This window comes from Callorhinchus milii, unplaced genomic scaffold (assembly GCF_018977255.1).
Source record: "Callorhinchus milii isolate IMCB2004 unplaced genomic scaffold, IMCB_Cmil_1.0 Scaffold1, whole genome shotgun sequence".
Taxonomy (NCBI): Eukaryota; Metazoa; Chordata; class Chondrichthyes; order Chimaeriformes; family Callorhinchidae; genus Callorhinchus; species Callorhinchus milii.
Window position 1 is genome coordinate 108,968,480 of NW_024704742.1, and position 16,577 is coordinate 108,985,056.

The 16,577-nt window shown below is 37.5% G+C and overlaps 1 protein-coding gene across 2 annotated transcripts in view; it reads left to right on the plus strand.

Moving 5' to 3' along the window:
* Positions 1-16,577, plus strand: part of ell2 (elongation factor for RNA polymerase II 2) — a 76,673-nt gene that overhangs the window by 41,961 nt on the left and 18,135 nt on the right. For both annotated transcript variants that reach the window (XM_007893090.2, XM_042334274.1), the window contains exons 4-5: positions 784-947; positions 10,060-10,319. In XM_007893090.2, the coding sequence (XP_007891281.1) occupies positions 784-947; positions 10,060-10,319 (424 nt within the window). The remainder of the gene's footprint in view (positions 1-783; positions 948-10,059; positions 10,320-16,577) is intronic.

Consider the following 16,577-nt stretch of genomic DNA (forward strand, 5'->3'; position numbering starts at 1 on the left):
AGATTTTGATTTTAAAGTAAGAATTTTAAGGAAACCAAAGTCTTAACTTGATGTAAATGAACATACGAGTAAATAATTTTAAATTTGAAAATATTTTAGAACATATCAATGTGGAGAATATTTAATCACGTGACCAGAGAGTCAAATCAGAGGAAAACGCACATAAGAATCTTAAAAACATATTATTGCTGAAAAGCCCCAAGAGGCCAATATATTAAAATATAATAAGGGAAAAAGGACTAGGCATGGAAAACACATAAGTATTATATGTTATGGTCTCTTTGAACAGGTAATTTATAACTCAGATTTTGTTTTGAATTTCTTACTCATTAAGTAAATAACAGTTGGAATAGTTAACCAGTTAAAAATAGATTTTATAATCAAATTGGGGAGCTAAATGGCTAAACAATAAAATATGCAAAAATAACTTTCAAATACTTAAACTGCCAACTCTTGAAAGCTTTCTCCTCCCTGAAGTAGATTATAATGCATTCTATTATATAAACTCTATAATGTGGTATTCCTGCAGGCATAATACATTCTCATTGGGTGGGAAGGTGTTCTAATTTATAACTGGTTTTGAAATTTAACTTATTTGTATAAATTGTAATAATGCACATTTAAATAGCCACATCTTAAAAATAATAAATCAGAAGTCACATATTTAAACAAAGCAGCCTATTCAAATCAAGCTTAACATTGATATCTATAGATATTGGAACTTTGACATTTACTGCATATTTTATTCTGCTTAACCAATGCATCCAAACTATATTTTCCTAGTAATGGAGTTGCAGAACTGGACTGCTTTGGAAGCATACAGGATAAAGTTACAATATGTGCAACCAGCGATTCCTATCAAGTTACCAGGGAACGGATGACTCAAGCAGAGGAGGAAACTCGTAGTCGAAGTACCAAAGTTATTAAACCAGGTGGACGTTATGTAGGTAAGGGCTAGTGTCTGCTTTTTGTGTTTTTAAAGTTTTCATAATTTAGTAAGGTAGATTACAGGAAAATCACCTGGAATGTTTGCCACAATAGTGACAACCTAGACTTATCTTATTAGTTTTGTATTACTTATTTTATTGAGCTACAGTGCTCTGCTGATTTGAGATAAAACAAAGCATAATAGGTCCAACTCACATTTGTTGCTGAAAACTGTTGCAAGAAAAAATCTAATATTTTGATGTGCTTACTGCTTGCCTTTGCTCCACAAGGGTTTCATGCTGATGATACTTCATTCATTCAATTGATGTTTCCACAATTAATTCTCCTTTAGAAATCAAATGGATTGCATTATTTTGGAAGTGAAGTCTAAACTTTAAAATCCGAATGTTAGTCATTCCAAATTTAAAATCACTCTTAAGTTAGCAAGTGTTAAAAGCCTTATTTTAGCAAGTACTACCTTTATGATGATTAATCTGCTGCATTTCTTAAATCATTCTTCCTCTGAGATGGATTGTTCTGGTTTGATAAAAAGTTAGTGACTCTTTACAATACACTAATTGGTGCATATGTGCCCCCATCTAAATTGAAGCGGGCTGGATGACTGATGAATGAGACTAAAGTATTGTTTTCAGTTATATAATTATTAGTATTGTTACCGGTTTCTACTGTTTTACCCATCACTGGGCTATTTATGCAGGTCTACGTGACAGATTGCTTTGTACCTTAACCTATTAAGACATTCTTGTGTGGGTTCAAATGTAGTCAGTTTAAAAAGTTGATGCCTATTATCTAAATGTAATTTGCTCACGCACTATTATAGCTTTTTCTGCAGCAGTCAGTTATTGATGTCTAGAACTTTTGTTCATGCTTTCTCTTACTATTGCCAAATTCTTTTTGTGGAAGCTTTAAATTTTGACCTATGGAGGTTAGCTTTGCAAACTTTATTTAGAATTTATCCTGAACAGGGACTGTATCATTTTGCTAAGTATTGTAATAATTATTTGTTTTAAAAATACAGGCTGTTTTCCACAATTGACTTCACTAATGTAGCTTACTTTATAAATCTGTTATATATTCATATTTGCTCCAGAGTATGCTCTCTCCAAGCTGAATTGAAAGAACTGAACCTCATAGAATAAAAGGGTCCAAGATCATTCCATTCTCTATGCTGATTTAGCTGATCTGAATCAGATGGAAGTGTTGCACTGCAATTGTTCTCAGCAGTGCTGGGATGGGGAGGAGTAAATCTGATGAGCTTCCCAGAAAATTCGGTCATGCTTGGACATTTGGGAAGGACACAAATAAGCTCAGTTTTCAAATAGCTCGGACATGAAGAATGGCAATTTGTTTCTAGAAACCATTAAAAGCATATCTCTGGGAAAAATGTTTCGAAAATCCAAGCTAATGGAATTTCTGCCTTTTAATACTCTATATATTCACAGCAGAAAACCGGGTGCTAAGATTGCTTTTTCATTCATTTTGAAAAAACATTTTTTTTTGTTGAAGCAAATATGTTGATTGTAGTGTATTCTAAATATACACTTTCTGTGACCATTTCTAACTTGTAATTTTACTGAAAATTTACTGTAGTATTAAATTTGAAAACTCTCCTTCATAATTGTCTAACATTTAGTTTAGTATTGGGCACTTTCTTAAATGTGCAGTTTTGTTTACAAATCTTTTTTTTAAATTGTGTTCTTCACAATTCTGATCTTGTAAATCAATAGCATTGGAACATTACTTGTTAAAACTAGTTACATAAAATATAATTATGGTGGGAATTGCTTTTAATAAAACCGTTTTGTAGTTCTACACAGCATCACCTAGAGCTATATCTGCGTGAATAGCTGTTGAGGTTTATACACTAAATATCTGGCTTTGTTCGGTAAAGTGGTTTCATTCTTTTACTGTATTTCACAGGTTGACAAGACTAGAAAAAATGCTAGCCTATTCTGACGGGAATACCATTTATAAGTATAATTTTATAAGTGTAATTCACAAAGCGCTAATTCCACTTATTTCAGAAATCCTACATTGATTTAAACATGAAATGTTTAAAATATTTTGAGGATTGTTCATAATCCTGGCTGTCCTCATAATATGCAAATTCTGACTGCATTATCTGTAGAAGATTTTCTGAGTAAACAGCAGCAACAAAATTATATTTGTATAGCTCCTTTCACATCGGGAGGACGTCCCAAGGCGCTAAAATAGCTCCCAAACCTGAAAAATGCTATCTCTCAACCAGAACAAGTTGAACAGGTTCTTTTTACCTAGATATAATATCAGTACATCTGCATTGGTGCTTTAGTGCCCTTTATGTACTTTGTTCAAGGGCATCAAGATGTTCATGAAATGTGCTATATAAATTCAAATTGTTATTGTTGGGAGTACAGGCTTTTAGTGCTGCATTAACCCAAGAAGCTGTGTGTTATACCATAAAATAATTATTCCTTGCTGCCCAATTCTCAACCCTCCCACCCCCCCCCACCCCCACCCCCCACTTTAAATTTTTTCTCTTGGTTTCTTTTCTTTCCACTCCAAAATATAGTGACTCATGTTGGGGTATGATTTAACTGTAGGATTCCCTGCACTTTGCCCATGTAAATTTGGGAAGTGAGTGCTGTTCAGCTGTGAAGGGCATCAAGCCCAATCCTGTCTCCATGTGTACTTCCAGCAGGAGCTGTTCTAGATACAATCAATAATAATAATAATAATAATAATAATAATCCTTGCATTTGATATAGCGCTTTTCACGTCAGGAGGACGTCCCAAAGCGCTTCACAGAACACACTGTAAAGTGAATTGACTGTATATTTGTGGGCGAACGCGGCAGCCAATTGCGCACAGCAATGTCCCACAAACAGTCGTAGATTGAAAATGACCAATTTAATTATTGTTTTGGGTTTTTTGGAGGGATTATTATTAGGCGTGTGGAGTAAGGAAACTTGCCCAAGGTTTCGCCCTGCCTGGAATTGAACTCAGGTCTCTCACTTGCAAAGCAAGTGCTCTAACCACTGAGCTACAGGACTCCACAAAGTGGAGTCCTGTAGCTCAGTGCAACAACCTTGGCAGATTTTCTTCCTCCTAGCCTTGGGGATATTGAGGCCAAATATAGCGATTGCAGTTAGACCAGGTATTGTACTTAGCACTTTTTTGGTTTCTATGGAATAAGACACATGGTGCATTTAATCATTCCTCAACACACACAGATTTATAAAAGTGAATGGTTGCCTTTGCCTAGTAATGTCTTCCAAAGGAAACTTGATGAATAAATGAGATAAGAGAGGGTAGCAGCTGATGTGGAGTATGAACATCGGCACAGACGAGTTGGGCTGAATTGCATGTTTCAGTGCTAATATCAATCTAATATAATTCTATATAAAGCTTACTTTGATTGTCTTGCAAAAGTAAATTTCAAATTGATTTTCTATTGATAGTCATAGGACATTTATCCTTTCTCATGCTTCCACGAGTGTTGTGAGAACTCAAATCCGGTGCCCAGTGTAAATGTGAATACAGCTAAGCCCATTTCTGTCTGCATAAATTTGTAACAGCTCACCTACTAGCAAATGGGAAGAGGAGCCATGAAACATGTTTTTCTATGCTCAATTTCAAAGCTTTACTGACCAAAACATTGATTCCTTAATGTTTTCTATCAAAATTGCGGCTTACGCGGGTGATTTTCTTGTAACTTTTGATTGTTACTGAAGACCATTCTGGCTGTTTGATCCACACTTGAGTACTGAACAATTAAAAAATGATAATACGATACTTGTTCCTAATTCGGGGTCTACCTTAGACTGGACTACAGATAGTTAGAAATTTATAAAGAAATAATTTCAGCACATAACTCGGTCGTTGTCCTCTAGCTCTCCACTAATGTTGTGTGCTCTAATTCCATTTCCCTATTTGTTTCAAATAAATAAATAATTTTATATCTTTATTCTTCTAAGCACTGGATCTGTCAAATTCCCTTTTAAATACCAACAAAGATTACAAAGAACAAAAACAGGCCACTTAGCCCAACCAGTCCGTGCCTGTGTTTATACTGTACACAAGTCTTCACCCATTCCTTACTCCCTCCTATACCTTTCTGTTCCTCCATCCCTAATATGAAGGTATAATTTCCTTTTGAATGCATCTATACTAATTGATTCAACCACCGCTTCAGGCAGTGATTCCACAATCTCACTACCCACTGCCAAAAGTAGTTCCTCCTAATTTAACTTTTAGATCCCTTAATCTCTTTCTAATATATTCTGATTGACTTGGCTTCAATAGCTCAGTGGTTAGAGCACTCGCTTTGCAAGTGAGAGACCTGAGTTCAATTCCAGGCAGCGCGAAACCTTGGGCAAGTTTACTTACTCCACACGCCTAATAATAATCCCTCCAAAAACCAAAAACAATAATAAATTGGTCATTTTCAATGGCTGCCGCGTTCGCCCACAAATATACAGTCAATTCACTTTACAGTGTATTCTGTGAAGTGCTTTGGGACGTCCTCCCGACGTGAAAAGCGCTATATCAAATTCAAGGATTATTATTATTATAGCCAACTGTGTTAGTGCCCATGACTCTATGCAAAAATATTCTTCTAACCTCCCTCTTTATATTTGAATTTATTGCCGAATTCACCAATCACTGGAAATGATCTTTCACCATTTAATCTCTTGCTGTTTCATAATTTTGAACATTTCTGTTAGAATCCTTCCTAATCTCTGATCCAAAGAACCCAACCATAGTCCTTTAATACTTTCATCAGAGTACTATAGAATTCCTTGGTCAATTTACGCAACCTGTTTGCTGAGGTAGTCTTAAGTTGAAAATGTATTTATTTTTGGTCAGCCAGGTTTTTAACACATGTGGAAACCCATCAACATACTTAAGAGCAGCCAAACCAAACATAGTTCCATGCATGCCGCCTACACATGGAAATTCCCACATGTCTGGAATGGAATGCACACCTCTCCCTGGAGGGATACATCTTGTTTACCTAATTCCAGAGAATATTAATTGCCAGAATGGCAAGAGATAAAGACTTCAGGACCCCAGGTTGTGTATTGTGAGTACTCAGGAGGTTAACCAGCTAAAACTGCAGATCATACCATTGAAAGTACTGTATGGTAAACCACCTGCTTTTAGTCCAGCTCGTGCCACCTTACCCATTAGAGCTTTGGTTTGCAAGGTTATCAGAAGCTAAGTGGAAAGAATTCCTGCCCAGTCTGCCCTTCCAAGTGGGATTGATGAGCCAGGGTGGCTGGTCTGTCAACAGCAGTGCCCTGGAGTATTGCAGGTCTGTCTAGTTCAGGAACCGGACTACCAAGATTACCACAGACAATTGACTTGATTCCAACAATCCAATATCAAGCATGTCATCTTAGAGCCATAAGGTGGATTTCCTTGATTCATGACTATTTAAATTGAGAACTGTCACCAAACATTTACACACAACCAAGTTGTTGTTTCATACGTTTCTAGCTGTTTAATATGTTTCTAACAAGTGTTCAAAAATAACAAATTGCATCAAACACGTCTCTTCTATGCATTCTGAACACGCTTACAATTAATGTTCTGGGTAGTTTTTAAAACTTGAAAATTACTATTTTAAAAACTAAAACTAGATTTCATTTTTCAAATTTAATGTGGAGTATTATTACCCTGCCCCCTCTTTATTCCAGTGAGCCTGCCAGACCCATAAGATTCTATAGGAACTGCCAAGGGCTATAACAAGTATACTTGGGCCAAAAATCCATTTGTTTATTAATCCAATATGGCGTTAACTTTCCTTGTCAGTAAACTACATGGCACTGTGGTAGTTAATTTCTTTCTATGGGTTTTTGGTTTACCACAAAACAAAAATAGACCAAAATAATCATCACAAAGAGTGATTTTAATACGCATTTTTTCTAGTACAGTATGTGCTGTTTGTTCATGATATACAGGGAAAGAGAAATTGATGCTGTGAAACTTCAGGTATTTGTTGTTCTTCATGTGCATGTAGGATCTGAATTAATGAGGCAGTGGGAGATGATTGGATTGTCTTCCTTCATGATTATGGTGGATCATCTAGCTTCTATAGTACATACTTGGTCCAGCAATTATTGCCATCCTCCAGAATGGAGATAGCAGATAACCAGAACCTGAAAGTTCAGGGAAATGCCAAACAAAATTCATTACATTTTTTTGCACGAGGAATAGTACTGTGAACTTGTGTTTCAAATAAATATAACATAACATGTAGGAGAAGGAGTAGGCCATTCGGCCCTTCGAGCCTGCCCCGCCATTCAATCATGGCTGATCTTCTAATTTAACTCCAGCTAATAACCTGACCCTGCCTTATCCCCATATCCCTTAATACCTTTTGCAATAAGAAATCTATCTATCTCAGTCTTGAATATGTTCAAGAACTGAGCGTCAACAGCCCTTTGGGGTAGCGAGTTCCATAAATTCACCACCCTTTGAGTGAAGAAGTTCTTCCTCAACTCAGTGCGAAAGGGCTGGCCTCTGATTTTAAGGTTGTGACCCCTGGTTTTAGTTTCTCCAACCAGGGGAAACAATCTCCCACTATCTACTCTATCATGCCCTTTGATGATCTTATAGGTTTCTATAAGATCCCCTCTAATTCTTCTATATTCTAGAGAATATAGGCTCAAATTGGTCAGCCTATCCTCGTTACTCATCCCCTTCATCCCTGGTACTAACCTAGTAAATCTACGCTGCACCCCCTCCCAGGCAAGTACATCCTTCCTTAAATAAGGAGACCAAAACTGGACTCTGTATTCCAGATGTGGTCTCACCAGGGCCCTATACAGTTGCAGCAAGACTTCCCTCCTCTTATATTCTAATCCTTTCATAATGAATGCTAACATACCATTCACCTTCCTAATTGCTGCTGCCCCTGCAGACTAACTTTCTGTGATTGGTGTACAAGGACACCCAAGTCCCTCTGGACACTAACACATTCTAATCTCTCCCCTTCTAAAAAATAACCCGCTCTATTGTTTTTGCTACCTAGGTGGATGACTTCGGACTTCCCTATATTATACGTCATCTGCCGCCTATCTGCCCAATCACCTAACCTATCTATGTCTCGCTGCATTTTTTTAATGTCATCCTCTGTGTTGACACTTCCTCCTAGTTTTGTGTCATCCGCGAATTTAGATATATTAACTTTGATGTCCTCATCTAGATCGTTGATGTAGATGGTAAATAGCTGAGGCCCAAGGACTGATCCTTGTGGCACTCCACTCGTCACATCCCGCCAATCTGAAAAAGGACCCGTTTATCCCTACTCTTTGTTTCCTACCGTTAACCATTCCCCAATCCACGTTAATATGCTCCCCCCAATTCCATGGGCCCTTATCTTTTGGACTAACCTTTTATGCGGCACCTTATCGAATGCCTTCTGGAAGTCCAAATAAACCACATCCACTGATTCACCCGTATCTAGTTTACTCGAAATATCCTCAAAAAATTCTATGAGATTTGTCAAATATGACTTCCCTTTTGTAAAGCCATGTTGACTTGGCCTAATTATATTGTGCTCCCCTAAATACCACATCCTTAATCAATGATTCTAAATTTTTTCTTATCACTGACGTGAGACTCACTGGCCTATAGTTCCACATCTTTTCCTTTCCACCTTTTTTAAATAGTGGTGTGACATTTGCGATCTTCCAATCCATGGGGATTGTTCCAGAATCCAAGGAATTTTGGAAGATCAGACACAAGGCCTCCACTATCTCATAAGCTATCTCTTTTAAAACCCTGGGGTGCAAGTCATCCGGACCAGGGAATTTGTCACTTTTTAGTGCTAACAGTTTCCCTAGCACCAATTCTCTACTAATGAAAATTTCCCTAAGTTGCTCCTTGTCCTTATCCCCTTGGTGCATCTCTATTGTTGGCAGACTAGGCTGTGTCTTCTAGGGTGAAGACAGATGCAAAGTACCCATTTAGGGACTCTGCCATGTCCTTATCCCCCATTACAACTTCTCTCGTCTCTGACTGAAGTGGAGCTACAATGAGTTTTTTAGTTTTTTTTTGCTGGTTTCTAAAACTCTCCCAATCTTCAGATTTGCTGCCTTTCTTGGCAGTTTTATAAGCTTTTTCTTTTAATTTGATGCTTTCTCTAACTGCTCTAGTTAGCCACGGGTGAATTGCTTTCCCTGTGGTACTCTTATTCCGCAAGGGAATATACGACCACTGAGAATTTTGTACTACATCCTTAAATATTTGCCACTGTTGATCTACATTTTTACCTCTTAATCTTATTCTCCAGTCTATTTTACCTAAATCTTTCCTCATACCTACAAAATTAGCCCTATAAGCTATCTGTACTGCTTACTGCCCTAAAATAACTGATTAGTAGCATGTATTGGAGTATTAATCCTGCCCATTATGTGCATTCAATTAATTTTTCTCCCCTCTCTTGGAGGTTGTTTTGATTCCCATCGTTTCCCTCTTGCAGATGTATGATGCCTGAATGTCCTTTATTCACATACAAGGGGTTATTAAACAACGGGGTAATACAGCTGAGGCCATTCTTGTCCTTTCCCAGTTAGGATCTCTAACACAATCAGGAATAAGATTCCTGACTGTTTTTCCTCCTCCTCTCTTCTTCCCTAATGCAGGAGCACTGAGCCCAATTGTGCATCCTAACAGCTGTCCCGGACCAACCAGTCAGCTCTGCTTTCATGATTATTAGGGAAGAAAGATGCTGGGAGAATCTGAAGTCCTTGTTGAAGACCAAAATGGGTATTTTTGTTCAAATTGATTCAACCAGATACGCTGGGAGTAAAAATAAAGGTGGTCACTGAATACCATTTTGGTGTTCATCTCTAATCTAGGTTCTCTAATGCACTATCTTTGAGGAACCTTATTTTATGATAAACCTGGAAGTGTTTTCTGCGTTCATTGTTGTATAATGAATAACTATTTATAATCTGAAACTAAATTACATTCTTGGGAAACTGATTAACATTATTACTGTATTAATAAAGTGTGTGTTTATGTTGGGATATGTGATGATAATGTGCTTATCTCAACATGAATATAATGGTGTGGTCTCTTTTTCATGTCATTTAGAAGTTGTTTTTGTGCCATTTCTAGGTAAGCGAGTGCAGATTCGTAAACCAGCACCAGGCATCTCAGACGCTGTACCTGAACGGAAACGGTCAACCCCCATTAACCCTGCAAATACATTAAGGAAGTGCAATACAAACAACAGTGTTTCCCAGCGATCGTATAGAGAGAGAGTGATCCACCTATTGGTACTAAAACCCTTCAAGAAGCCAGAGCTACTGGCCCGATTACAGAAAGATGGTGTTAGTCAGAAAGACAAGAACTCTCTTGGACCAATTCTGCAACAGGTCAGTAATGGCTGACATGGTTTTCATTTCCTCTGCTCTCCTAACTAGTTTTAAAAAAAATTGACTTTACTGTTGTTTCTCCCTCACCCTGCTCTTTACCTATTCTTTTTCTTAGACTATATTTTGTGATATATTTGCTTGAATATACTTAGAAGTATTGCAGCCTTAGTAATATAGCTTCTTAAATGTAATTCTCAAAACAAGGCAATCAAAAAAGTTGATAAATAAGTTTGTCCAATTTATTCTTTATGATGACCCATTAATGCCCTTTTATGATTTAACCTTGTGTTTGTAGTGAATAAATAATTGGGTGTCTGAAGCCAGCTAGTCCTGATTTGTATATTGATTCTGTGTTCAGTTCCTGTTTTAAATATCAGACTTAGTATTTTAGGAACATGGGAACAGGAGGAGGCCATTCACCCCTTTTAATTCTAACTCGCTCTCTTATCTCCATGCCATTTAATACCCTTTAATAATCTTTTGGGTTCTTTTCTCTCTCTGTCGCGCTCTCTCTCTGTCCCGCTCTTTCTCTGTCCCACTCTCTCCTCCTTTTAAATGTTCCAATTGATTCTGCCTGTATGGTTCTTTTTGGCAGTGCTTTCATATTTTGCACATTACATGATATTTACCTTGATGTGTAGTGTAGCCTCCCCAACTCTTCCCTCCACAAGCTGCAGATCATCCAGAACTCTGCACCTCGTGCCCTCTCCCGCACCAGGTTTCGTGACTCCCATCACCCCCATCCTCACCCGACTCCACTGGCGCCCCGTCCCTCAGAGGATAGAATTCAAAATCCTCGTCCTTACTTTCACGGTCCTCCGCGGCTTTGCCCCCTCCTACATCTCTGGCTTGCTGACCCCCTATCAACCTGTCCACTCCCTCTGCTCAGCAGGCTCCGGCCTGCTCCAGATGTCCCGCCTAACCCGCCCTACCATCAGCGGCTGGGCTTTTAGCCTCTGCCCCCACTCTTTCGAACTCATCCCACAATCCCTTTGCCTTGCTCATTCTCCTGCCTCCTTCAAGGCACGAATCAAGACCTTCCTTTTTGACTGTGCCTTCAGCTGCCCTCCAACCCCCTCTGCCCTCCCTCATCCCAAACTCCACGCTCAAGTCCTGATCCCTGACTATTCAGCGCCTTGGGACATCCTCCCGACTTGAAAGACACTTTACAAATGTGATTTTGTTGTTGTAGTAGTGACTATTTTGTAGGCAAACAGATAGCCAATTTGCACACAGCAATGTCATACAAACTGCCACAAAATGAATAACATTTTATCTGGAGGATTGTTGGTGAAATCTTTAGCATCCACCTGAAAAAGCAGACGGTATCTCAGTTTAACATCTCCTCAAAGCATGGCGCCTCCAACAATATAGTGTTCCCCAGCACTGCTTTGAAGTATAAGCATAAACTGGTTTACGAGCCAAAATCCCAACATGGGTCTTGAAACCATCATTTCTTGTCAAGAAGTCAGAGTGCTACCTGCTGAGTCAGACTGATATCTAGATCTGACATATTCCTATACATGAACTTGTACTGTACTGGAACAACTTTTTAACAAATAAACTGGCAGTTGTGGGCCTGGGGCTATACTGACAGCTACTGGCTCTGCGTGTTGGTTAAGTTCTCTCAACCACACGTAGCCCCAGAAGACTCGTGTCGACATAGTTACCATGGATATACAGTCACTCAGCTCTTTTCTCTTGGATTGAAGATATATCAGGAGTATAATATAGATATGCTGTTTGTTTCTCTTGTCTTCTGGATTCAAACTTTAGAATTATAACAAGAAAATGCTGAGTAACTAATCGTTTTATGAGCTTTTTGCTTTGTATATTAGGCATATGATGCATTCCTGAACAATGTTTGCAGGGTCATAGCTACTGTAGTGTAACTTTATCCCATTCTGTAAGCATGCAACACTAACTAGGTTTTAACCATGTTTGGAAGTGCTGCAAGAGAGGCCTTTGGAACCACAGTATAGTGTAGCCTTGTCTGACTTCAGCACAACTATCCTATATGCTGCTACTGCTTACTGCTCAGTCAAAGTGCTACCATAAGTATTTTAGTTTATTTACAGTCAAAGTAGTTTCACTGATGGTTGCAATAATATTGTAAAAGAATAAGATGCTATTTCTGATAAATTGAATAGGACCCCAATGCGTTTGGAACTGGTTGTGTGGAAAAGATCATATTTCCCTAAATATATTTATTGCTTTCTCTTTACTATGAACTTTTTTTTCCTATTCTGCCTAAATTCCACTTAAAATTTTAATTGAAATTGCTTTCCATATTGATTTTAATCCAGACATTATTTTCTTTATTTAGCTTCAAACATATGGTTATATATCATAAATATTTATATTTTATAAATAAATACAAAAGTCACTTTATTCAATGTTTTGTTGCTTGGGTTGACTCTGACAAATGTGTAAAACTAAAGTATAATTGGAGTATGACAGCTACTATAGGATTCTGATTCTTTTATGAGATCTATAATATTCAAAATATTTTACACTGAGGTTTGGCTTTTAACACAATATGCTTTGCTGTCCACACTGGAAGTTTCTACACTGAGTTTGCCAGTGTAGAAATTTCAATGGAGGTCAGTTATTTTATTGCTTTGGCAAGTTGAAAAAAAAAAACAGGTCAGCAGCTGCAAGTAACCACTTTCTTATCAATATTTTTATAGTTAATAAAGAGGAGTGCTTCTTTTTTTTCTAATAATAATAATCCTTGATATGGCAACTTTTCATGTTGTCAAAATGTCCCAAAGCACTTCACATGGTGTTTACTGTGAAGTGTAGCAATTGCACATTTGTAGGCATGTATTTTTAGCCTCTCGATCAGGCATCATTCTATGGCTGAAAGGACTGACCACCTGCTTTCAGTTCTCTGTCAATTAATGTTTCGTGGGATGTAGATTTTCTAGATTTATTTTGGAATGGGGGACATATAGAAAGAAAAAAAGCTTGCAGGTTTGCAGTTCATAACTTCCTACATGAAAATACCTCAAAACCCTTTAAAGTATTTGCAGTCAAGTATACTGGCTGGCAAACAAGAGCCATTTTGTGAACAGTAAGTATCCACTAACAGTCAAGAGGTGAATGACCAATTAATCAGGATGATTGTTGGCCAGAACACTGGGAAAAAAATACCCTTCTCATTATGAACAGTTTCATGGGATCCATATAGTCCAGCTGAACAGGCAGACAGGACCTCAGTTTAACATTAAACTGTAGTCTTGTCTGACTGTTGAAATGGATGTTCAAGATCCCATAACACTATTTGAAAAGATAATGGAGTTGCTTCCAGTTTCCTAGTCCACAGTCCCCTAGATATAATTAGCCATTCACTTCATGACTCTGGAATATTGCTGTGTGGAAATTTGCCCACAAATAAAGTCATCTACACTTTACAGTAAAATATTTTGAAGCGTTTGATGCATCTCAGTGATGTGATAAGGCAATATGTTAAATGCAAGATTTATTATTACCCATTGATCAATGGATCCACCATTTGGAGGTGTAAAGCTTGAGCAGCAAGTAAAGCAAGTAAACATTTTAAAAAGACAATATGGCAAATCTAAAAAAAATTCTGTAAGTAATATTACCACGTGTTTTAAGATGCTTTATACACATTGGGATTTTGTTGCTATATTTTCTGTAGTTCTACTTGAACCTCAAATCTATAGATTGGAGTTGATTTTAACTGGAATATAATGCTGGCAATTTTATTAATTAAATAAATACTTCTTGAGTTTGATATTGACCCTATCCATGTCAAAGTCTGAAAGCACTTTGCAGGATTTTATTGTAAAGTGCAACACCTAGTTTGTGCACAGCAATGTCCCACAAATAGTTATGAATTGAATAATCAATTTTATCTAAAGGAGTTGTGGCTAGAGCGCCAAGAGAAACTCCCTTCTCTTTTTAAATCGTGTCATGAGACCTCAGTTTAAAATCTTGGCAAATTATGGCACCTTTAACAATGCAGCATACCACCATCCCAGCACTATATTGGAGTGTCAGCATAGACTGAATTCAAACTTTCGACGTGGAGCTTGAACCTACAACCTTCTGAATCAGAGGTGAGATTTCTACCAACTGAACCAGGCTGATGTCCATTTACATTAATTAAAAAGATAGAAATAGAAGCCTACTAAACTCCAAATAAATCTGTGTTGCAAAATGTGTAAACCATCGCAATGTTTTCTTTAAAAAAATTCAGAATGCAAAGCTATCCACTACGACTAAAACAGATTTGAAATATAAATTTGATTGAAAAACATGTCTTCACAAGTGAATAACTTATTTCTACCATAGCCTACTTGCAATCCTAATTTGCATGATAACTGATTAATATTAAATTAACCTTTTTTAAACATGAATATTTATTTATTGCTACCAGTCCCTGGAATTCTACCGATGCTGCTCAAAGGTGGGGAATCTGCCCCTCATTCCTAAATGTTTTGGTACACTGGCACCTATGGCTTTTTGAGAATGCAGCATTAGCAGATTGGAAGGAGTGGCATAAAGCCACAGGCAGTGAAGCTACAATTTCAAGCAAATACGATTTGCTACCAGAGTAAATACAGATAAACGCCTGCACATTACCAGGAACATGTTGCTATCTGGAGGTGAGTTTGGGACTGTCAAATGAGGAAGGTTTGGGCTATAATAACAAAATAATCCTTACATTTGATTTAGCACTTTATCACATCAAAAATCTCAAAGCATTTAAAGTTTTTTTTGTAAAGTGTAGTGACTGTTTTTAGAATTGAATGCAGCATTCAGTTTGTGCCTGGCAATGTCCCATAGACATCTATGAAATGAATAACTGGAGAATTGTTGGCCAGAGTATTGGGAGAAACATTTTCTATTTGAAAAGCAATGTGCTTTCTTTAATAATAATAATAATAATAATAATAATAATCCTTGCATTTCATATAGCAACTTACCATGTCTTCGAGACTTCTCAAAGTGCTTCACAGAATAAAAGTGAATGTTCACCTGAACAGGCAGACGGGACCTCCGTTTAACATTTTATCCAAGGGACGCACTTCAACAATGCAGCACTCCCAATGCACACAAAAATGCTGCACTGGGATGTCAGCTCCCAGACAATGTGTTCAAAGTCCCCAACACAGGACTCAAACCCACAACCTTCTGACCCAGTTATTGTCCACCAGCAAAATTTAAATTGCTTCAAAGCTGCAATAGAGGACGAAATCAGGCAAGAACTAACTGAGTACTCAAATGGGTTTAAAGGGGCAAACAGACCAAAGTGACAAAAGCTTCAGTGAGATGCAACACTGTGCAGAGACCCTGAACCAGAAGCCTCCTATGTGTCTGCTTGTTAATATCTTAAACATTGTTGTATTGGAACTCTTCACTGTGTTTTTACAATGTATTTTTTCAGTAAGCACAAAGTTCCTCCCAAGAGCACATTTATGTGTCGCATTTCAATAGTTATACTTAAATTTAATATTCTGAGTTTACAAGGGCACCTCCTGAAGCAGGTTTCCTTCCTCTTGTCTGTAGAACCAGTTTGTTTGGAGACTAAGCTTTATTTTAAAAGAATAGCCTCTACTAAGTATTTGCTGTATTTTAACAATACAGCATTGAGAATTCAGAATTGAATCTGAAAACAATTTCACTGGTGCAGATGAAGTAATTTACATTTAAATGGAATGACCTACATCAATGGTGTGTCACCCTGGCCCAGTTGGTAGCACTATAGCCTCTTGAGTCAGAAGGTTGTGGGTTCAATATAATAACCCATATAATTTAGTGCAGTACTGGGTTGTGTGTCATTATTGGAAGTGCCTGACTTCAGATGAGACGTTAAACTGTGGTTCCATCTGCCATCCAGGTAATTGGACGTCCTCCTGATGCGAAAGGCGCCATACAAATGTAATTTGTTGTTGTTGTTGTTAAAGCCAACAATAAAATTGGCTGCACACTCCATGGCTGTTTGAAGGACATTGCTATGCCCACAAAATATACAGTCACGCCACTTTACTGTAATGTGAAGTGCTTTAAGATGTTTTGACTGTGTGATAAGGTGCTAAATCAAATGCAAAATATATTATTGTTATTAGTGTATTCTGAGATTTATGAATTGACTGTTTTGCTGCTCAGTTCTGGAACTGTGTTCCAACAAATACTGTCAGCAAGTAGCCAGTTGTTGCTGTTATTTTTATAGTTGCTTCTTTCAATAAATATTTAAATAATATTATAGTTCACTTTCATGGATCA